The sequence below is a fragment of the Ceraceosorus guamensis genome (genome assembly GCF_003144195.1).
Source record: "Ceraceosorus guamensis strain MCA 4658 unplaced genomic scaffold IE81scaffold_121, whole genome shotgun sequence".
Lineage (NCBI taxonomy): Eukaryota > Fungi > Basidiomycota > Exobasidiomycetes > Ceraceosorales > Ceraceosoraceae > Ceraceosorus > Ceraceosorus guamensis.
In genome coordinates, this window is record NW_020290116.1 from 1 (window position 1) to 22,504 (window position 22,504).

Sequence of the window (22,504 nt, forward strand, 5' to 3'; positions counted from 1 at the left end):
TCGGCTGTTGTTAGCTCAGGGGCACGCTTTGATTCTGGCACAACCGTGGCATCCGGTGCTGGGCGCTTCCCTACTAGTTGGTCTTGGTTCTTGTCCGTAGCGGGTCTGGATGGCATGGCTTGCAAACGATCCGCACAGCGTGTCGTCAAAGTAGCCGAGTTCTCTCGTTGCTGAGGCAGGGCGGAGACAGGATGGCTTCCTTGCGCGTCCTCGTCTTGCTGCGTCTCGAAGACCTGCAGTCCGTCCAGAAGTGCGTTGTTGACCAAATGCGCAGCCGGCAAAGCAGATGCGCGCCGCGCAGAGCGTGGTGGACGGGAGGGCATAGCTGCCCCATCATTTCGGGTAGTTGTTCGAGATGCAGTCGCTTCTGTCCCAATATCTGCTTTCATCTGACTAAAAGAGGGCGAATCACTGCGCAGACTTGGGAGCTCGGAAAAGGGAGCTAGCCCGAGCGACTGACGAGCATTGCTGTCCTCGCGTGTTGCAGCTGGCGTACGAGGAGAAGCATGTACCGCATACGCTGTAGGTGGACAGTAAGAGTTGGCTCGAGTCCGCGCAGCAGGCGCAAGAGAGGGTCCGATGGGCGATAGCTTTGCATCACGTTTGAAAGTTGCCATGTTATCATCTTTCTTTTGACCCTTGTGGCTCGCTTCTAGGACGATCGTGGCAGGATTGGCAGAATGCGATCTCCTTCTGAGACCTCGGACGGCTTCCTTAGAGCGCACGCACCTCAGCGTGGCCGACTGATCAGCATCTGGAAGCAGTGCTGATCCCGAATTCCGTCGTGCTCTGGGTCTGGTCGCCGGCGCAAGCAGCTTATGACTCTCTACAGCTGCATGTTCGTGCTCCGAAGAGCTGCTATCTGTCTGGTGTAGCTCGTGCAAGAGTCGACTCCCGCGTCGGGCGTCCTGCACCATTATCTTGTTGACAGATCTGGACCTTCGGCGTGCCAGCTTTGGTGTTTCCTCGCCTAGCTCCATAGCCACGGTATCAGTATGCGGCGCAAGTGGTCGGAATGTGCGTTCTCTCTCCCTGGAAGCTCGTGTTGGAGGTCTTGCAGGGCCTTTCGGATGTGAAGTCTGTTGTTGAAGCTTGAGCAGGGCCAGGTGCTCCTCGAGCAAAACAGATGCACGCACGTCGTAGTCCTGGCATTCAGCTGGCTTCGCGTGCGCATCCCTAGGCCCCGCGATCAGAGGACTATTGCTTGCTTGCCGAGAACGAGGGCGATGGCCACTGGCCATGTCCACGAAGAGAAGCGGACTTGGCGGATTCGACGCGTCTGAGAACGTGTTGCTAGTACCCGAAAAAGAGTGTGACTCTGACGAGCTGTCAACATTGACCGTGCGAAAGGAGCCCAGACGTGCGTGCGTAGTTCCATCTCCCGAGTCGGCACGCGCGTTATGAGCGCCAACCCCAGCAAGGCCAGCCAGCAGGTCCTGGGCCTTGAAAGCCTCTTCGGGTGTCAAGGTCGGCAGAGCGTAGGGGTGGGGGGACCCAGCCCATGGAGAACCATCGCGTGGGACTATTCCGCCGCGAGTGTTACTCGTCGTGGGCAGAGTCTCGCAAGCCGGGGGGATTTGAATCGCTGACAGGCTGTATTCGCTACCACTCGTCGAAGCAGAGTCCGTGTGTCGTGTAATCGAGTGCGGCAGGACTTCGCGAAACGGGACGTTCGGCAGTCGTTTTGATGGCAAAGGTGGTCGACTGTTATTCAAGGCCACCGAGCCAGAAGCAGCCAAGGTGGATGCGCTCTGATAGTGTGCGCTCATGGCGTTGACCGATCGTGACAGCCTCAAACGCGATCCGATGGAGCGCCTGGTGCTCGGCTTCGGCGCATTTTGAGCTCCGTTCATCCTTGCTGCCGCCGCCCAGTGTGTGTTGAATGATGCGAAGATAAGGGCTCACGAGCATGTATGATGGAGTTTCAGCAGTAATGGATAAATACGCCTGGCAGATGAATGGAGTCGGGTGTCCGAGAGTTGCTATCTGTGGTTTGAGGGATATGTAGGCTGTAGAGGATGGGAGTTTGTGATGAGTGAAGAGCGGATCAGAGAACTTCAGTCTTACCAAATTGACGGCCAGTCCTCTTCGTGACAATGTCGCTAGGATAGCCTGAGCTGGTGCCTCTCACTATGACTCAAACACTGGCCGAGGAAGGACTTTCTCGTGATCCACACGGGCGGTCATGGCAGAAGAGCAGGGTCGTCCGTTGGCTTCGGCGGGGCATCTGTGCCGGGCGAGCCGGGCCATGGCTCGAGGCCGCACGCCGAATCCCGCACGACTTTGAGACTGCATTTCGTTTTGCTTGAGACTCCCGCGTACAAAGGTACACACCAAGACTTTGATCGGGGATGGGGATACAGACGCCAGGAGCAACGGTTTCAGATGTAGGTACGCTATCCAAGATCAACGGCTGCCTGCGAGCATGCATATATGCAGCTGGCCGTTGAGGTCGAGACGCGCAGCTGCCTCGCGCTGCGCTGCATGATGGTGTTTGCCTGTTTGGACGTCGGAGGGCACGTGACTTGGATCGCGCGTAGAATCTTGAATGACGGGCGCGTCGTGCGTGCATGTCACCACGCTAGCTCCGTGGTGAAACGAGCCGCTCTTGACGCGAGAACAGCCATCCCATAATTGTGATAACCACGACTGACTCCGCCCAACACGCGAAAACAGCTGGCTATCGCTCATATGAGCAATTGTCTGCCATAGCAACTCACGATTCACGACTTTGACACCCATTGCTACCATCGAGAAGCCTCACTTCACGCAAGCACTCAAGTGTCTGACTGTACGCGATGAAATTCGCATATATGGCACCTTGAGTCTTGCGCAATCTTGCGCAACGCCCCGCCGCACATTCCATTTACTTCACTCAGACTGTGACTGACCGCGCAACCGCCCCCCGCAGACATGGCGTATATTTCAGCACCCATGGCGCGAGACCGTCCTCGACTCGCCACAAACTCTGGCTGAAGCATTTGTTCGGCTCGCCACGATCGATCGAGAAGTGACACGAACGCGCGATGAATGGCAACGAAGCAGCTTGTCCACGACGCACCTGTTCCGTGTCTTTGCCAGCGCTGTGTCCTCCTTGATCTCGCTCAAGGGTCACAGCTAAACCGCTTGATTTGTCAACGGTAGCCCAACAAGATTCAAATTTGCCCCGCATGTTGTTCAATGTCACGGGCGCATTGCGAAGAGCTACATCGCTGGTAGGAAGGTAGCCAGCAGGCTCACGCATCGTAATCACCCTTGTCATGCATCGTTAAGACGATATAGGTGGCGTCGTGAGTGGCAAGTTGGGATAATGTTGGGTGGCTGCATGCATGCTTTTGTCAAATGATTACAGCCGTGAGTAGTGCATCAAGGCAAGCACACGGACACGTTCCTTACAGCAACGCGGATGCCCTCGAGAAGCTCGCCACCTAGCCGCTGCTTTGTTTTATAGTGACTATGAGAGTAGCATGTCCCGGTGTCTCAAAAGGGTCCCTAGAGCTAGCACACTTCCAGTCGATTCCCTTTCGACCTTCTTCTCTTCTCTTCTAGCTTGAACCAGCCGGCCTGAGTCACGCTCGTCTTTTGCTCCAACTTTCGGAGCACCTCCCTAATCCTTTTCGGCATTTGCTCGCAAATCTCGGCGGCATTCCACGACTTGAAAATCGCAGAGACACGCAAAGCCATCGTCACCTTCTCTCGGCGCAGCAGGACCGCAATGCGGCGGATTTTGCTAGCTCTTTGCTTTGCTGCCCACAGCATTGGCTTGCGGGCATGCGGAGCATCAGCGGTTTCAGCGCAGGTGAGTATCAGTCCTTTCGCTGCAGGTATATCGAAGGAAATGCTCACGTTTAGAATGCGCTTTCGTTAGGAGGTCGGAACCCGTGCAGATAATCTTCGTTCCAGAGCCATAGCACGGCTCGGCATTCACCCGCAGGATGGGCGGGCTAGTGCGCGTACTGCAGTCGTTCCTCTCGAGCGCAGGGCTCCTTTGAAAGCTCCTCTAGAAATCGCTACGACCGTAGCAAAGGACAAGGTGCCCACTGGTACAGCAGCGGACAAAGCCAAAGACGGCGCAAGCTCTTCGTCGGCAGAGGCACTGCAAAGCATTTCAGCGCTTGGGGAAGAAAAGACTATGGGCCGTGCGCGTTTGCCAGATGGTCAGGGCTCGGCACGCACGTTGTCACGCCAGAGGTATCGTGCAAAGCAGGAGCGCAGGCCTTACCTTGGCCCTGACAGAGGAAAGCGGCTGGGTCGACCTGCGAAATTAGACATCGGTCAAGGCTCATCGTCAACCCTCTTCAGACAAAAACGAGCAATGAAAGAAGCCGCCGCGAAGCAGATTGCGCTTGAAGCAGGAGACAGTGCTGCTCTGGCACGGCAAGAGGCTCATCAGAAAGCTTTGTATCAGCAGAATAAGGTAACCGTCGCAACCAGCCGTCAACGCTCAAGACTTAGGGTGCGGGGCTGGAGCGAAATGCGAATCTGGCGAACTTTACCTGGAGATCCAAGAAGAGCATCGAATGAAATCAAAGAGAGGCTGGATGCAGAGATCAAAGCAGCGAACGCTGATCCACACGAATTCTACCCGGAAACCACCAATGACCGCGTTGGCGAGAATGCTCTGACCACTGCCCGCCAAAGACTACGCATGAAGGGCATCAAGGAGGACGCAATCTTCCAACAGTATCCGGGAAAGACACCTTTGGACCGTCCACGTAGAGGCCGACCTCCCGTATACAAAGGGCCCGGCCAAGTTCCGGCGAAATTCCAGCCAGGGCGATACGTGCGTGTCGGTGGAACATCTCGCGTGTCAGATTCTGCCCTGTCGCTGCTCACCGCGAGCGGTGCTGCGCCGCAAGTAGGTTCTTTGGGGCGGGCTGCTCCGAGCAACTCAGCCAATCACGTGAATGTCGCATCGTCCGAGACACCTCACAGAATGCACGATTTTGACCTCAATCTTCCACCGCCTGAGGACTAGGCCGTGGGGCGAAGGTGGGAAGCTCTACAAGCACAACTAATTGGAAGCTTTACTGCGCTTCACTTCCCTGCTTATGCCCGATAGCCTTTGTCCCACGGCTGTCGTTGCTGCGCGGTGTTCCTCGCGATACATGTCTTCAGCCGAAATATGATTCGTCTATCTCCATGAACGCAGAGGACGGTCGCTCAATTAAGTCTCTCGACGAAGATGCCTGACTGGTGTGAATGTCTGCGTCATGCGTACGATCAATGGACGTCAGATGCTGTCAGTGTGGCCTACACCGGCTGCACGCTTAGTGATTGCAGAGAGGCCGCGCCTCTTCTCGCACGATATCTACCCGCGAGCTGTCTTTGCATGCATATTTGAAGCACGATGCTGCGAAGGACACAAACATCACAACCTCACGACTGCCAAGGTCAACACTGCTCCTTTCGCTCGAGAAGCACTCACTAATCAGAGGCCTCGTTCATCGCAGGTTTCCTCCCCTTATTGAGAATCCATTGGCTCTCGCAAGTCATTTCTTTTGAGCCAGTCTTCAAGGGCATCACCACTTGGAGGCCATGCACGCCGTCCCGCTTTCAAGCGGACCTGGATCCGCCGTCCGCTTCGCCACCCTCCTGAGCCAGTCTGCGACACAAGCTTCCAGAACCTCGAGATGCGCATACTGCGGACAATCATCTGTGCCGACTCGAGGCAGCTGCAGAGGCAATGTCTCCACACAGGCTGCATTTGTCCCCAGCTCCAAGAGGACATTCTTCTCAAGGGCTGCGGGTGAGCCAAAGAGGGAAATGGTCTACGCGAGACTCTCGCTTAGTAGTGCGAGCATCAATGTATGGACATCTGGACAAATCCGCTCGATCTCAGGCTCCACTCGTGTCCTCTCTGGCTCGAATAAATGGTCAAAGATTCGCCACAAGAAGGGCGCGAAGGATTTAGAAAGAGGCACGGTCTACTCTGCCATCTCGAGAGAGATCCTTGCTAGTGTGCGTCAGCATCCAACGCGCTCGTGTGATCCTAACACCAACGCGAGGCTTGCAAGCTTGCTGAGGAAAGCCAAGGATAACGGCGTGCCAAAGGACAGGGTCACTGCTACGCTCGAAAAGGCGAACGGGGTCGCGGCGGGGAGCATGCACTCGGTCACGTACGAAGCTCTTGGACCCCCAAACAAGGCAGGAGTGCCGGTAGCACTGGTCATGTGAGTGTAGCAGCTAAGCAAATAGCGCTGCTGTGCCCCGAGGGCCATCAAAGCTTGGTGCAAGCTTCAAAGCTGAGGCCAAGTCGCGCCTTTTTGGAATGCTCAACACAGAGAATGTCTTACGGACTCTGTCCCGCGCACGCTCGCGAAGGTCAAGGAGTTGATGAACCGAGCAAATGCGCGGCTCAGCTCTACAGCTCACCTATTCAATCGCGTAGGGCGAATGCGGATCCTGCCTGGTCTTGCAGACGGCTCAGACAGCAGACGATCCTTTGATCAGGTGTTTGACGTTGCGGTGGAAGCGGGGGCCACGGACGTGCGTGTCATGGAAGCAGATGAGATTGATGAGGAGTTGGAGAATACCATGAGCTCAGAGGCCGGCGCGAGCTCGAGCGATGTGCTGCCAATCGAGATCGACTGCGACCCAGCCGAGCTGTACGCGCTGAGTCAGACGCTTGCGGGCACAGATCAAGTGCTAAGCGCCGAGACAGTGCTCCTGAGCTCAGGTCCACCCATTCGCTTCCGTTCAGAGGAGGAAGAGGCTACCCATAGCGACACGACTGCAAGCGACGAAGACGCGGCTGGCTATCTCAACGAGTCCGACGTCGAGAAGCTGGACAAACTGCTGGCTGCCCTAGAGGACAGCGCGGATGCCCAGCGAGTATGGTGAGTGTTCATCGTGCTCTCGTCTGATCGGATGCCTTTGTTTTCCATTCATCCGTTCGTTGGCCAGCAAAGCCTATCGTCCGGCGGCCTTCTGATTGCAGTCGCTGCCAAGCAAAGTCCGGACGTAAAGCATTTCTCCTTGAGCACACAAAGCTGAATGTCCGACACTGCCTTGCTTTGATGCAGGAGTAATCTTGATGGATGGCCCTCGCGGTGAGACAGTTCAAGCTCTCAGAGCGATTCAAAGGAGGCTGTCGGAGCATAGAGCCATTTCCTTGATGTGTTTCACATCGCATGTCAAGCCCACACATACACACACATGTAAAGGAAAGACGGCTTCGATAAGACGATGTATGACATTTGTCGAAGATATGAGATGGCTACAAAGAATGACTACGAGACACTTGCGAGCTCGTGATTCGTAACGACACGGTGCCGGTCCTTCGGCTGCTCTAGGCGAGCTGAAAGCGTATAGAGGCAGATATAGGTGACAGATTGCTGGAAAGATGCTAAGGTTGCGATGTGAAGGAGCCAGTATGCAGTGGACATTGATACGAGACGTCAAGAATGAGGAGCGCGGGTGGTCTGGATCTTCAAGAATGGTTGACCCACGCTCCGAAGGCATTGGTCTGATGCTCGTGTCCGTGAGGAGCGAGCTGAAGTCCCTGGTGTGCATGACTGTGCTGGGTTTGTTGGTGGAACATGGCTTCAGAGGGGTGGTGGAATGCCTCTTGGGCCTTGTGCATCACTGGTGCGGCGCCCGGGAAAGGAACGGACTGGGTCTTGGGACTGGGCGTAGCAGGGCCGCAGGAGGAGTCGAGCGATGCATCAAAGGTCATGTCGGCGCTGGTAGGTGGTGCCTGACCTTGCTGGCTATATGCATGAGTCCAGTGTCCAGCGGGCTGTTGTGGCCGAACAGGTGACCAGGCTCCTTGACGTCCGTCGCCAGGCATATCCACTCCTTGTAAGCCAAGGGCACCGTGTTGCATCGACATCGACTGTTGTTGTTGTTGTTGTTGTTGTTGTTGTTGTTGTTGCTGCTGCTGCTGCTGCTGCTGCAGCGAGTCGTTCTGCTGGCCGGGCCTGTATGCTGGATAGGCAAACATGTTGGCGTTGTTAACGCCGGCATTGACATTGGCGACGGCTGCTGCCGCAGCAGCACCGTGTCGGTCGTGGTGATCCTGCGAGCCCTCGTAGCCGGAGAACGGCTGAGCCGCTGACGGGCTGTGTGGGTAGAGTTGGGGATGCGAGAGCTGCGGTGCTGACATGTACCCTTGGTGATCCTTGCCATCCACCATCGCGTTTGCGGCGTTCGCGTGCTGCTGAGCTGCTTGCAAGAATGATGGATCCATGAGCTGCGAGTGCGCTGTGACTGGGGTAATGAGACCGTTGACCTGTTGGTAAGAGTTGTGCGCTGCGCCATATCCACTGGCCGCGGCTGCCGCTGCTGCAACAGAGGCAGCGGCGGCTTGCTGCTTTTGGTACGAGAGGTTGATGCCATCGGGCATAGCCCATGGCTGCGACGATGTGTACGCATTGTTGCCCAAATTGCCCGCGGAGTGAGGCCGTTGTGCTTCGATGGTGTTCTCGATGGGGCCTAGAGTAGTGCGTGTGGCGAGTGTCGGGCGTTTGGCGGGACGCGAGGTGCCGAAAGCCGCCGACGCTGATGCGGTGCGACTAAGACCGACGGATGATGGTAATGGTCGCTTCTTGCTGGCAATCAGGCGAGCACCCGGAACACCGTCGTCATTTTCGTCGCCAGGTGAATTGGAGCGAGCGGCATCTGAGTCGACGGCTTGATCGTCGTCGTTCCAACCTTGGGAAGTGCTGACACCAACGGTGATGGAAGTGTCGATGTCGAGATTTTCTTCGCGCATGCGCTCTTCCTCTCTCGCGATGCGGTAGACATCCATGAGGAGACTGACTCTGTCCGCTCGGATCAGAGCGACGACTTCGGCAGTCGCGAGCTGTAGACGGGCGACCTTGATCTTGGGGCTGCGAAGAATGGTGAGCAAAAGCAGATGTCTTTCAGGCTTCATCAGGTGATCGGGTTCCTTGTGTCGGACACCCTCTGGCCACCAGGTCGGCTTGCCTTCTTCGCCTTTGTTGTAGGGACAGCGTGTCTGCTTCTTGGGCTCGATGATCTTGATCCAGGCTTTTGCGACGGTCTTGCACATGCCTTGCTGGAGCTGGCTGAATCTCAATTCGAGGAATGCGGTTCGAGCAGCAGCGTTCTCGAGGCGAACATTGACCAGAGCCTGACTTGAAGCGGACGATGGCAGGCGAGATGACGTGGTTCGCAGAGGTAGCCGCGGTGTAGATGATTGAGGCCCGTCTTCGTGAGAGAGCAACGGCGCAGAATGCGGAACTTCGAGGTCGAAGGCGTCGCGTCCACCGTTGAGCGATCTGACGAAAGCGTCGTTGGCGCCAGCAGTGTCCAAGGGGGCAATGTGCTTGCGCTTAAGAGAAAGCGATCCGCTAGCGGCCGTGTTGCTTCTTCCGAGGTTTGGTCGGAGATCGATCCTGTCCTGAAAGGCTGCCATCGACGAGGAGGGACCGTCAAGGAAGACGTCCGTCATGTCTGACTGTTGGTGACGCAGTGGACTTGGATCCTCTACATCGTCTGCGTCGCTCTGGTCGGAGGCATCGTCGTCGCCGGCGTTGCTACCGTTGCCATCTTGCTCAAAAGGGTTGGTGCGCGGGGCATCCTTGCTACCCATGACGAGAGACTTGCCTTCTTCAGCGATGCCGCTTTGGATGAACCAATCGTCCAATCGATTCTGGAGAGCTTCGCTTGCGTACGTCTCGACGTCTCCGCGCGCCGAGACCCACATGATGGCAAAGTGACTGCCATTGATGTAAGCCGCTTTGCCGAGTGCGCGGAGTACTTGATCGCGCTTGTTCTTGAAGTGACGATGTTGCCTGGACGGTGAGGTGTATGGCTCGACGCGCACTGGAATGCGCGGCATGATGACGGAATCTAATGTGGAGTAAGATCAAGACGAATGTTGCATCGATCGCAAAGACGATGAGACGAGGATGTCACGTGGTGGTGGAAAGGCGATGACAAGGCCCACGTCTTGGTCAAGAAGGATATGCAGACTGGTGAAATGATGTACGGTGGCTGGTGTGAGCGATGGATGGTAGAAGAATATGGAGATGAGATAGGATGAGATGGAGGGAGCACACAGTATGGGATGGAGATGGGAAGAGGTGGTTCATGATTCGAGATGGGTCAGCTTTTGAGCATAGTCGCTTTGACTTTTGCCGTCCGTTGGGGACCGTTGGGAAACGGTAGGAACCGTTGTGGCTGACCGTCGATTAGCGGTCTGGTGGCTCGAAGCGCTGACTCGCAGAGTGTACGTGTGAAGCCAAGGTCAAGGAGCTGGCCTTCATCCATTCAGATTCTGGCAACATGCCCCCCGATCGCCCTGATGCATTGTGCTTCGATCCAGCTGCGATCGAGGCTCGCGCTACGGCAGGCCATTCTCGGCTTAGGTCTTGCGAGCAGACCGAACTTGGGGGAGAAAATAGCAAACGGGCAAATTCCCGAGCTCTCTCTCCATGGTGTTGACAAGCTTCACAGAGAGAAATATGAGCGCCTCACAACACCGATGTGGCTGCTCGTGTCAGGGGGCCTTGCGGTCTTGATGGGCCCTAAGTCTGGAGCGAGAGGTGCTCGCAAAGTTCAAGCGACGACCAGCGGCGGGCGAATCGTCGTGGAATGCGTGCGAGCATCGACGCTAAGAGGAATGTTGCCCGTGGCGCAGCCGCGCGAGAAATCGTGCGTGGTGCAGCGGGACACTGCAGACCTTCGACCATCGAGGCGGGCGAACCAGATCGGCGCGCAGAGCGAGCGACTTCCAATAAGTCTTTGCGAGTCGTGAGTGTTGTTCTGTCTCGCTTCTGCCCGACTTACCTCTCGAGTGCGAGCGATTGTAGCGAAGCGCAGGGAGTAGGCTGCTGCGTTGCTGTGAAGCTGACTCCTCACAGTGCGTGCGGTGAGCGAGAGCCTGTGGCAGCCATGCAGCATCCAGCAGGCAACGGTCACACACCGAAGTGGCGCCAGCAGCTTGTTTGCCAGCATCGCTTGCGCGAAGCGTGTGAAACTGGCGGACTTCGGAACATCAAATCTTATGAGAGCGTGCCAGCGCCAACGCCAGCAGCATGCAGCACCAGCATCAGCATGCAGCGCTTTCTCGCTGCAGCTCCGCTCCGCCTGGCGCGCGCCTCATGCTTGCGTTGGCTCGCAAGCCGCAGCCAGGGCAAGTTGAGGTGGAAAAGTGCCGCATCGTGCCTTGCAACACTTCAGCAAAACCTCGCATGCGCATCCATGATGCATGATGCAGAATGACCTGCATGACCCGCCCGCCCGTGACCCGCCCCGGCAAACGAGCTCTCCGCGCGTCCCGTGCTCCCCACATTTGAGATCTGACAGACCGCGGGCCCATGCAGCGAGGGAGCAGCAGCAGCAGCGAGCGCCCTCTTCAGCCCTTCGCAGATGCTGCTGCTGTAGCTGGGGGTCCGATCACTCCGCTCCGAGCGATATCTATCGGCTCTGCCCTTACCGCGCCGTGTTTTGCGCGCCGACGGATGCCGCAACCACAGAAGTCCAAGCTCGACATGCGCTAAGTGGTCAATTAGACCCTGAGAAGCGACCACCTGTCCATTTAGAGACTGTGACTGCAGCGCTTTGGACGCCATCCAGTCATGGCAAAGAGTCATCACCCACCACTCACGATGACTTGCGAGTTGAGAAGCAAAGACGCCGCCTAATCGCTCGGTCGTGGGTACGAGCACAGCCAAGCTGTGAAGCGGGCGGCAGGTCACGACGACCATCAAGCTCGCAAGCCATCCTCCCACACAAATTTCTCATGGTGTGCGCGGACCAACGCAAGATGGCAGAGGCTTTCTGCACGCTTGGCTGCGACCTTGCAAGCTGAACGTCGCACATTCAACCATCCGCTTCGTACAGCGCGATCACTCCGCTGGCGCAGGCATCTCGCGCCCGGCGGCGGCGCCTGCTGAGTGAAAGGTTTTGCGATCAGCGATAAGACGCGACCAGCTCACGGCGTCACTGACTGGGCCTTTGGTGAGGACGAGGTGCGACGCATGCAATCATAGAGGTTCAGAAACCATATCGCCACATGCTCGATACTGCATCAAGACTCAAGATTTTGGATTTGCGGTCCGGATAAGAAGGGTTAGAAGGGGAGGACAAGATCGGAGCGCCGCCTTTGAAGCGGAGCATCGATTTTGAGGAAGCGCCAGGTGCAATTACGCGCGTGCTGACAACAGTGGCTTGCTTGCTAGGCCTCTAGGCGTCCACCTGTGGTTCGAAACGTTTGTCAGGTCTTCATCTCTGAAGCGGTGCTACGACATCCACTACATCTGCTGACTCCCTCGATCACCATTCAAATGAAAAGATGGCATTCACGCATTTGAAACGCTTTCAAGCACGTTTCCATGCGCAGCACGCTCAATAACTCAGCCTCACAAGCGTTCCTACACCTCCTAATCCAGAAAGGCAAAGTTCGCTGCCCTTCATTCGGAGATCATTACAGCCCCTTGCATGCTGTGTTTTCAATTTCAAGGTCTAGGCAATCATGAATGTGTCATCCGATTTTAAGGTCTAGACAACATGTCAGCATCGCGTATGCCGCAGCTCCGATGAGTTGCAAGAGGTGTTCGAGCAACAAGACATGTTAGTCAGAAACAAAGTAAAAAGAGCCTGGAATAGAGGCCCAAGCTCCTGACGCCCTCCGCCTCCGAGTCCGACGAAGAGGAATGATGGCAAAAGGCTCTTCTATGAGGCAGGCACGAGTCTTGATGAGCTTGCGTCTGGCATGCCTTGCGCTTGCGTCTCTGACACATCGTCGAGTCGATTGGAGAAGCCCAGCAGAGAGCCACGCTCGACTTGAGGGACGAATCTTGACCGTCTCTGCTCGCGACGCGATGCGCTCCGCGCGGGCCTCAGAACCTTCCATGGGAGCCCGAAACCGAACTTCAAATGTGCCGAGCGTGGGAGCCCGCCCCTGTTCGGTAGCCAAATTTTGATCCGCGCCTCTTGCACGGGCTCAGGCATGTGTCGTGTGGTTGCTGCCATCGTCATCGCTGCAGCGCGTTGGATCTGAGTTCGGAGTGCGCGTTAGAAGAGTCATGCGGGGCAAACAGTGTCACTCCGCCGCCCCTGCCTGCCTTCCTTTCTCTTTTTTTTTTGTCGCACGCAGCATTCGCGATTGAGTTTGGAATCGCAGTCGTGATGACAACATACAAGATACTAGACCGCAATAGCAAGTGGAGAGCACAATGATACTACTCGAGTCGGATCGCCGCTGTAAAAAGATGTTGCTCTTGCTCATCAAGTACGGCGAAAGCAGCGTTTCGCTGAAGCGAGCATCCTGGCGCATCGAAGAGCAGCGCTGAAGATCGAGGATCGTTTCTGAGCAAGAAGCCATCAGCGAGGCTCTTGTCAGCGTGCAGCTTCATGGGAGGAGTCGTTGGCAAGCAACCCAGTGAGCAAGTCGTATCTCTGCAAGGCCGATGCCAGGTGAGCCCGTGGTGGGCCCTCTAGTCTCTTAGCCCAAGTCTCACGGCTGGAATGCTCGGCGGACTCTGAGCGGCTGCTCAATGCTAAATTGGCGTTCGGCAGCCAAGCTTGCGGACTTTTGACTAATCGGTTCAGACCGCAGCACGACAACACAGACGACCCAATTGCCCACACGAGCTCCGCGCGGAAGGCGCGGCGACCAGCATTATTATTAGCATTCCATCGAGAGCAAACGCCGCAGAGAGAAAGGGTGAGTCCGTGCTCAATGCGAAATGGAGCGGCATGGACATAGGAGCGGATGTGGCATTGGACAACAAAAGTCTTCGGCTCCGAGCGCTCTTCGCCACTCTTGACCCCTTGCTTGATCTAGCCTTCCATCAGGCTCTTTCGACGAGCCCAACCGGCGGATTAATTGCTACTCTCTGTAATTAATTACCACACAAAATGCAGTCGTTACGACTGCATGCGAAGAAGGTGCGCGATGACTTTCCTGTGGCTTGTCGTGCAGGCTGTGAAGCGGGCGAACCTTGTGGGCGGTGAGAATTATGGATATTTCTCCTTCGGCTACGCGGGTCTTTTTGGTGGACAGAAGAGTCGCTCAGTTGACGAAGGTAAGGTCATGCATCAGCGACCCTCGAGCACCTAGGCAGAACGCTAACGGCGCGGTCTGGTGCGCGACGCACCAAGAGTTGCACGAAAGAGGATGCGAAAACGCGTCGGCATCAAGATGCCCATCATCGTGATGCTGTCGCCATCAATTCCTATGCTGTGCTTTGAGCGAGGTGGCAGACCGGTAACGACTGACACCAAAGCTGGAAGGGCACTCTGATGCAGAGCACAGACATGATGTTCGTCTCGAAGAGACGACGTGTATCGCAGCAGTCATCAGAAAGAGTGCCGACGCGCTCGACAGGCTCGCAAGTGTATCGAGGAATCTCGGATGGAGATGCCCGCATTACGTAGCCGCTGGCTTCTGCACGCTCAGCTTCTTCTCATAATCGTGTTTCTCTGAACGATAAGCTCGATGAAAGGTGGTGTGCTTTCGTCACGAAAGTACCTATTTCCGCAACGCACAGATGCCGCGAGATGCCGACGTACTTTTGCACCAGCAGCAAGGGTTCACCTTTGCGGAATTCAAGACGTGGGGAAAGGTGCCGCAGGATTAAGATCTGAGGTGGGCACGCACGGTCTCGATGCACTGCCGTCATCTCAGCGCAGCAGCCTCTTGCGAGCACAAGCACCAAGCTCGAGAGCAGTCAAAAGTAGTGATGCGGTGTGGTGCGAGATCTACGTCGGCTTCTCTATGAGCCGGCATCCGACCTTCTGCAGCGTACGCCTATAGCTGCACACAACAGCATCAGCACCAGAATCGTGAGTGTTGTGCTCACGACTCGTCGTGACTGCACGGTCGGCAGTACGGTACCGTACCGTACCACATGCCATGCAGCAGCATGCAGAAGGGGTGCAATGAAGGAGCGCCACGCGCCGAGACGCAAGCTCTGCGCAGAAGGAAGAAGACGTGTGGCTTGGCCCGCATGCGTGAATATGTACCAGGAGCAGCAGCAACGCGACTTGTACCAGTGACGGCTCCGTATTCACGACCGGACACATGACCGATCGTGGCCCAGCAGTATAAAAACAAATATGCAACTTGCTCAAAGGCATCGGTCAAGATGGCCAATCCCATCAAACGGCAGTTTCTTATCGTGCAGACACGGCGCACCCACGATGGTGTGCACGATCTGCAGACAGGCCAGCCACGAAACCTCGCGCGCTGATCGCCAACCTTGTAGCAAAGAGCGTGGGAGCTTTTTTGCGCTTCCTGTTCTGACTGGCCGTTCAAAAGGTTGCTCCGAAGCGCTCGAGCGGCAATAGTATTATTACAGGTGTGCCTAACTTCGCTACTTTGGCTGTCACCGCAATAATGACTCTGCACAGCTCGGAGCAAATCGATGTGCCTGGTGTCGGAGCTCGTCTGCAATCTCCACTCTGACTGCTTCCCAAAGAGCATCGGCGTCCGGAGCAGGGTCATGAGAAAAGAGCAACAAGGCTGTTGTGTGGTCAGTCACGAGTAGCGCCGAGCAGGATGTGCCCAAGCCACGTCGCTTTTCTCAAGCCTCTTCTTGGACTAGAGAACGCCTTTTATTACATGCGGACCCCTCTCCTCGCATGAGCTATGCTTCGCCGCCACCATCACCACTACTACCGCAACCGTCTACTCGTTCGAAGCCAAATTAAAATCCAATCATGTGATGGGATTGTCTTCGAAATCTCTTCATGCACTCATCGCCACCACCACCAGTTGACCCGACATTCTGTGGACTGACTTTTGCTTGTTTGGGTTGTCGTGGCGCGTGTCTGGGAAAAAGTCTACGGTGCTGATACGACGAGGCTCGGAGCGCGAGGTCTTGGTAAAGTGAGCGAGTGAGGGACGACTCGGTAGCGCAGAGCTCGTTGCATTCGTCTCGGTCGAGCTGGCAAACCGTTGAAATGCGCCAAGAGTGTTCAGAAGCAGCATTCTCGCGCGCACGAAAGCTCATTGCGGATGACGACTCCGTCGCTGCGGGCTCGCACTCGCGAGAAGCGCTGTTCAGCGATCACCTCCATGACACACGGTCTACACAGGACGCGGCTTCCCGGAGCGAGCTCGCAGCCCAGCACATCATATGGTAAAAGCATGGATTGGATGCGACTCAACGGTGTGGAGGCTCGACACGTGACTATAGCTCGATGTTGCGCAAGGCTTCCAAATTCTTGTTCATGATGTCTTGTTGCTTCTTGAGCTCGGCCTGTTTGGTGAGCTTGGAGATGTTGAATTGCTTCATACGTTTAGCCAAGCTCCTCGGCGGGCTCAGCTCTCTCTCCATTAAAAGCTCGATGGGCCAAGCGTCGATCTCATCCTTTCCAGCGATGCCAATTCTGATCCCGTTTTCGTTCCTTTCGCCAGCTTGAAAAGGCGTCTTGTCTGGTATCCATCTCCATTGCGCCCCATTTGCCACCGGCCCGTCCAACGGTGCTACGCTGTGGTAGTCTGACGACGCGAAGCTTCTTCCTTCAGACATGTCCGGGTGTTCCGAGGCCCATTTTCTCTGCGCTGCTTGGCGGAGCGTGACAGCTTCCGCTGGAGTAGGAGCCTGTGCCACAGGTGGAGGGCCTTGCCTAATAGGCAAATAGGGTGCATAGCCGGGTTTTCTTAGAATCCGCGGCTGCGTCTCTCGAATTGCTTTCTGGGCGCGCAACATTGCTTCAGACTGAGGTGACGTTCGCCATGTATGCCGCGAGATATGAATGGGATTAGTGGGATACCAGGGAATCCATGATTCCGACTTCACTGCATCACTGGCAGTGGTGAGATCTTGCAAGACTGGCGTAGAGGATGGCATTTCATGTTAGGCCAGATTGCGCAACGGCGCTGGGCTTTCAAGCGTCTAATGCACGCATGACACCTACTGATACGGGGAGCATTCTTGTTAGGAGGCCAAGGTACCTGCAATTTGACGTTTGTGCCATCTTTGGCCTTGACGGTTGCGAACCTTTTCCACGTGAACTGATGCAGCTTTTTGTTCCACTTAGCGCCAGTGCCTGAAATGCGGGTGGCGACGCGGCTGCAAGAACGCGGCCGTCCAGTTTGACGTTCAGTCTGCCAGCAAGGTCAATAGCGCTTCGTGTCCAAAGCCGACTCACCCTTCTTTCAGCTCGTCCATCGTGATTCCGCATCCCGCTGGAAGGTCCATCTCTTGCGGGAGGACGAGCTGCAGATTGCTGATATGCACTGGCCTGTTGATCTGAAACGTGTTGTTTGACCATACAACTTGCCCGTCCTCTCCCATCTGGCGAGGTACGATGCGCTTCTCACTTGTCGCTGGGTTGTCCCCCGGGTTGTCCTGGTGTTGGGGTCCACATCAGACGAGGAAATTAGCCGTTGATAGCTCAAAACATAACACATACGGTACGCAACACGAAAACAGCATACATGCACCAGCAGCTCGCTCAAGAAGCTGTAATTTGAGCCGTTCGAGTGCAACACTGAAACTTACAACGTTCGCGAGCCAAGCCAAGTTCCTCGTCCTGTCGATTTGCTTCACGGTGGCCTGACCTTTCCACAATTCCGCGCTTCCCTCTTTTGCAAGCTTGACACCGGTCCTATATCTGACCACATCTCCAGGAACAATGTTCCACAATTTGATCCTGTCCTTCGGCTGCACGTAGTTGTTGTTGCCCCTTGCTCTAGCTGGGAGCATCCTGTCCGCAAACTTTCCTTTCCATCCCTTCTGACCGGGTAGCATGTGATCCAGATTGCGCAGCGCGACAATAGCCGTCTTCGTGCCGCGCTTGAAGCGCTGGTCCAGCTCCTTGGCGGTGAGTCTGGGCACTGCCATGTTTCGGTGAAGTCAGTGGGGGAACTTTCAAGGTGCAGACTAAGAGCTGTTGAAAGCGATCTTTGCTGTCCAGCGTTGAGGAGAGGAGGAGAGCTCTGGAGGGTCGGCAAAGTACGGGCAGTCAGTGCGCTGCCAGAGTGAGAAAGACTGACCGAACGCCGTGAGCGCGCTTGAATAGGCGCACCAATAGCGATCAAAGGCTCGGCGGCTGCCGTGAGTGGTGATTGAATGTGTAGATTTGATGAGAGGAGGCAAGCAGAGACCATGAGCTAAGAATAATCAAGAATTTGGATGTGAATCGTCGGGCGCACAAAACGGTCTTCTCGCACACCTGCGCGCGCGCGCGAGAAACGCAGATCACGTGGGATCACGTGACTGGCCGTACTGGCGACCCTATATAATTTGACTTCAAGACTTTTGAATCTCGAGATTTGCATTTGTGATTTGTGGTTTGTGATTTGTGAATCAGATTCATCAAGATTTCGATTTTTTAGCCAAGAGTAGACTCGCGACTCAGAACTGACCGAGACTTGCTTTGACTCAGACTCGTGACTGGTAGCCACGCAAAAGTCGCAACTCGCGGCTCGATCAAAAGAGTCAAGAGTCAGATTTGTGGGTTAGCATCATCAGTAGTAGTTCCAGCTTAGCGGCTCACAGCTCCTGCTTTCATTCTCATCTCGACGAGCGCTCCCCTCATTGATTCAATCAGACGTGTGGTTGCCCATTGGATGCGGAGCCAAGACTCTAGCCATAGCGCCTACAAATTCTCGCCATATTCGACTTCTGACTGAACAACATGAGCGACCAGGAGCAAGACTGGCCTAGCTTGCCAGGCGCAGGCGCTTCTCGCTCAAGCATCGGAAACGAGGATGCCTCATCTGGCCCGAGCAGACCAACCCCAACAACGGAGGCCCAGCCGTCGACTTCACAAACATATTCGATTGACCAAAAACCAACTCTGCGCGCCCCGCCTACAACGATGGCTACCGCGGCAGTGAACCATCGCAGCATCGAGATATTGGTGCTGGACACTTCGGCGTTGCTCAGCACACCTGCATCTCAACTTGCCAATCTTGCCTCCCGCATGGTCATACCACGCGTTGTGCTAGCCGAATTGGGCGAAGCTCGCTCTAGGGCCGATTTGGAGATCCTTACGCTGAGGGGCGTCGAAGTGGACATTACAGAGCCAGATGCCAAGGATCTGGTAGCTGTGAGGAACTTTGCGAAACAGACCGGAGATTTGTCTTCCCTCAGTCAGGCAGATCTGAGCGTGCTCGCGGTGCTGTACGGAACGGAGACAGCTCGACACGGGCAATGGAGACTTCGCGACAAGGTGGGAGGACTAACGGGCCAGCAGGCTCACGATGCAAGCAGACTGGCCCAGGCGAGAGCGCAGCAGGCCAAGCCAGTGGATGTGCCCGCCTCGTCGGCCAAGGACGCAGTTGCAGCAGAGCCCGTTGCACCTGCAGCAGCTTCCGCATCAGCTGCACCGCTTGCTCCCAGGTCCATCGTCGAGCCACATAGCAATGAAAGGGCAGAGGAGTCCAAGCGTTCAGACCTTATTGCAGAGTCATCTTCATCCGATCGCCAGGCTCAGGCTGCCTCTTTGGATCTTCAAGGTTCTCGCGAGGACGCAGAAGGTGAATGGATCACCCCACGCCCTCTTAGGGAAGTGCAAGAGGAAGAAGCGTCGGATGAAGAGGAATCCGACCTTGGAGGCTCTGATGGCGAGGGAGAGTGGATCACACCCATCAACGTAAAGGCGCATAGAGCCAAAGCCTTGGGATTTGCGGCTGATGCGGATCTGATCACTCGAGAGGAGGCGGAGGCCAATGACGCAGTGGAAGGTGACAAAGGGGCAGGGGAAGAGCAGGACGACGCAGGCTTCGAGGAGCCCAGAAAACGTCGCAACCGCATGCAAAAACCTGAAGCTGGTGGGTCAATGGCGACAGCAACGACGGCCAGCGGCAAAAAGTCGAAGAAGGCAGCGGGAAAAATGACGGTTGCTGGCATGACGGGCGATTACGCGATGCAAAATGTGATGCTGCAAATGGGCTTGGCGCTTGCCAGTTACGAAGGACACAGGATGAAGAGCGTGAAGAGCTGGGCTCTGAGATGCCACGCATGCACCAAGTGAGTCTGCGGGATACAGCACCACGACTGCTCAACATCAGTGACTGCTAGGCTGACGCATCACGACCATCTGGTCCTATCCATGAACATGCAGAATCTGCAAGAACACGGAAGAGAAGTTCTGCCCTTCTTGTGGGAATGCGACGCTGCTGAGAGTTTCGGTGCGCACGAATGCACCGGAGAAAGGAGGAGGAGAAGTGATCGAGATCAACACTTCTCGTCAGTTGCGTCTTCGAGGATCGCGGTACTCGCTTCCTATGCCTAAGCCTTCACGGGCGGGAGGACCACGAGGAGCCAATGCGCCAAGCAGCGGAGGTGCGCCAATCCTCCGAGCCGATCAGCAAGAATGGATCAAGGCGCTTTCGAAGGAGAAGGGAAGGCAGGAAAAGGAAGTGAGGAAACTCAATAGAGCCGCTGAAAAGGGCAAGGATGGATGGAGCCAGCGATACCAGAATCCTGAAGACGTGAGCGCTTTCTTGCAGGGGGGCAAAGCAGACTTTGAGCCTTCGAGATTGGTAGGCGGTCTGCCACCCCTGGGTATTGGGCGCAAGAATCCCAACGAGCGTAGACGTAGGAAAGTTTGACTTGCGTCTCTGCAGCACTCTACATGCTTTCAACCTCCATAGGCATTGATGCCGTACGTAGGAAGTCCGCCTCGTGAGCATGTCAGCTGTGTCTTGTCTGCAAATTCGAGGCATTGTCGTGCGTGCCCTGTACCGCTGATTGTGGTAAGTCATGACATTATGCCAGGGCAAGGGAAGTAGTGTATTCCAGGCCACAGGTTGTGTTAGTGAGACATGGCTGCGCTGCGCTAGGCTTCAGCGGAGCGAAGCTTATTTTGTTTAGTCCAGACCAGCTAAATTATCGCTCGCCTTCTGGATCTTCTTCACATTGCCGCCTTTGCCATCGGTGCTCTTCGATTGTTGTGCTGGAGCAGAATCGCCTGCAGCTTGAGCAGCTGACAGTTGCGGTTTGGCCGGGCCGGATTCTTGACCCGGTAGGTTCTGCGCGAGCGAGTCAAGAGTTCAATGCGCAGTGGTCAGTAGTCTTCCTTGGCCCATCACCATCCTGCCGTCGATCGCACGCAGCGATGGTCGCCCACCTGGCAGAGTTGATGGGCTATTTCGACAGCATGCATGCAAGTACTCACAGCGACAGCTTGTTGCTTGGACCCTGCTCCCTTTCCGCCCTCGACTTTGTCTCGAATTGCTTCTCCTTCTGAACCTTCGATCGCGTGCGCGCGCTTCTTTTTGCCGACCTTCTTTGGGGCAGGAGGCAGATCCCATGCCCACAGGGGAATGAAAGAGTCCACCTGAGATATGGACCAGGGAGCGCGTGAGCTGGCTATTCTCAGCGGAAGCTGGCAATTTCGCCTCGGAATCTTGCTTCTGAGCCATCAAGTCGCCCACAAATGACCGGCTCGGATCGCTCGCCTTTTGAGCGCAGCATCCCACTCACAAAGCCAACATCCTCGAACAAGTTGGGAAAGAGCCAGATACCGGGACTCAGCACGACCTTGGAGATGCCCCAAAGGATGAGTCTGACAATGGCCAGTCCGAAGAAAGCTCCGATGAGTCCCAGCACTCCGATAGAAAGGTACCATACCCCTACTCGAAGACTGGCAGGCCAAAGAGGGAACATGACACCAGCCAACATGAGTAGGATCATTCCGAAACCTGCCAGTTGCATCAAGAGCTGTGAGCCATCGTACAGCCAGACGTAGTACTGCGCAGGGATGCGTTGAGAGGGGAGTCAGCAAATGACTTCGTGCGCCTGTGAAGGGGAATTTGGCGCCAAACCAGTCTCGGCTGCAAGAGCGACCGAGTGGGAAGGCTGACAGACAAGAAAATGCAGAACTGCTAGATTCGGCTTCAGACCTCTGCGTACTTACCAGGTCGCTTTTGAACATTTGCATCTGATTGATCTGGATCGGACGTTCCTTCCCACCTTCCGTGGCCCTGTCCACCCTCAAGAAGAAAGCGTACGGAATGACATTGTGCAAAGCTTCAGCCGCTTGATCCTCATTCTCGATCTTTGGCAACACGCTGCCTTTCTTTGCTTGGGCCTTGACGTAGGCGGGAGATAAGAGGGACTTGATGGCTCCACTACCTTTGAAATGATCTTTACGCTGTCCGTTCAGAAGACCGACTTTGGTCTTGGGCCCCGTCGAGCTGCTGCGCAAGAAGTCGACGAGGGATCGCACCCAAGGCGGAGCTGAGGATTGTTGCTCCTGCATGTGCGTATCAACCAGATCTATCAGACAGCAGACACACATCGGAACGCAACAGGGCGCGCTGGTACGGATCGATCAGTGTGACTCACCATGGCGGGCTGGGTGGACTAAGCCGTCGGGTGAAGCTTTTCTTGTCTTTGCCGCAGATGCCTTGGAGTGTGTTCGCCAACCCGCGTTGTTCCGTCAGTCTACGAATATCGTCGGCGCTCGAGAGTTGGCTGACTGAGCGAACGAGGCCAAAAGAGCTGTTCAAATTCCAGCAATATTTATAGTGTCATCGAGGAATCAATGGTGATGTGAATGGACAGCGATCGAAAGGCTCGTGACTTGACTTGTTGGCCAAGAAAAGGGCGTGTCTGTGATGCTTCCT

General features: G+C 55.7%; 7 protein-coding genes across 7 annotated transcripts; 3 read left to right on the plus strand and 4 right to left on the minus strand.

The window, feature by feature from the left end:
• Positions 1-25: 25 nt before the first annotated feature.
• Positions 26-1,853, minus strand: IE81DRAFT_350211 (hypothetical protein; the record flags this gene model as incomplete). The annotated part of the gene is made up of 1 exon (XM_025516494.1): positions 26-1,853. A coding segment is annotated over one exon (1,828 nt), but the record flags the coding sequence as incomplete, so codon positions are not given.
• A 1,862-nt stretch (positions 1,854-3,715) lies between these two features.
• On the plus strand, positions 3,716-4,978 carry IE81DRAFT_350212 (hypothetical protein; the record flags this gene model as incomplete). Its single annotated transcript, XM_025516495.1, has 2 exons — positions 3,716-3,799; positions 3,869-4,978. 2 exons carry the CDS (start codon positions 3,716-3,718, stop codon positions 4,976-4,978), a joined length of 1,194 nt encoding a protein of 397 aa, XP_025366539.1.
• An 851-nt stretch (positions 4,979-5,829) lies between these two features.
• IE81DRAFT_282743 (YebC-like protein) lies at positions 5,830-6,531 on the plus strand (the record flags this gene model as incomplete). The annotated part of the gene is made up of 2 exons (XM_025511544.1): positions 5,830-6,173; positions 6,285-6,531. Coding segments are annotated over 2 exons (591 nt in total), but the record flags the coding sequence as incomplete, so codon positions are not given.
• Positions 6,532-7,674: 1,143 nt separating this feature from the next.
• Positions 7,675-9,808, minus strand: IE81DRAFT_332376 (hypothetical protein; the record flags this gene model as incomplete). The annotated part of the gene is made up of 2 exons (XM_025515310.1): positions 7,675-7,712; positions 7,777-9,808. The coding sequence occupies 2 exons, from the start codon at positions 9,806-9,808 to the stop codon at positions 7,675-7,677; spliced, it is 2,070 nt and encodes a 689-aa protein (XP_025366541.1).
• Positions 9,809-16,053: 6,245 nt separating this feature from the next.
• IE81DRAFT_326600 (hypothetical protein) lies at positions 16,054-18,030 on the minus strand. Its single transcript, XM_025514860.1, has 4 exons — positions 17,427-18,030; positions 17,074-17,273; positions 16,840-16,994; positions 16,054-16,753 (listed from the first exon to the last, which is right to left on the minus strand). Exons 1-4 carry the CDS (start codon positions 17,766-17,768, stop codon positions 16,110-16,112), a joined length of 1,341 nt encoding a protein of 446 aa, XP_025366542.1. The 5' UTR covers positions 17,769-18,030; the 3' UTR covers positions 16,054-16,109.
• A 231-nt stretch (positions 18,031-18,261) lies between these two features.
• Positions 18,262-20,607, plus strand: IE81DRAFT_326601 (hypothetical protein). Its single transcript, XM_025514861.1, has 2 exons — positions 18,262-19,901; positions 19,996-20,607. Exons 1-2 carry the CDS (start codon positions 18,565-18,567, stop codon positions 20,483-20,485), a joined length of 1,827 nt encoding a protein of 608 aa, XP_025366543.1. The 5' UTR covers positions 18,262-18,564; the 3' UTR covers positions 20,486-20,607.
• IE81DRAFT_326602 (translocation protein sec62) lies at positions 20,338-22,467 on the minus strand. Its single transcript, XM_025514862.1, has 5 exons — positions 22,224-22,467; positions 21,793-22,131; positions 21,360-21,626; positions 21,052-21,213; positions 20,338-20,905 (listed from the first exon to the last, which is right to left on the minus strand). Exons 1-5 carry the CDS (start codon positions 22,224-22,226, stop codon positions 20,744-20,746), a joined length of 933 nt encoding a protein of 310 aa, XP_025366544.1. The 5' UTR covers positions 22,227-22,467; the 3' UTR covers positions 20,338-20,743.
• Positions 22,468-22,504: the final 37 nt, after the last annotated feature.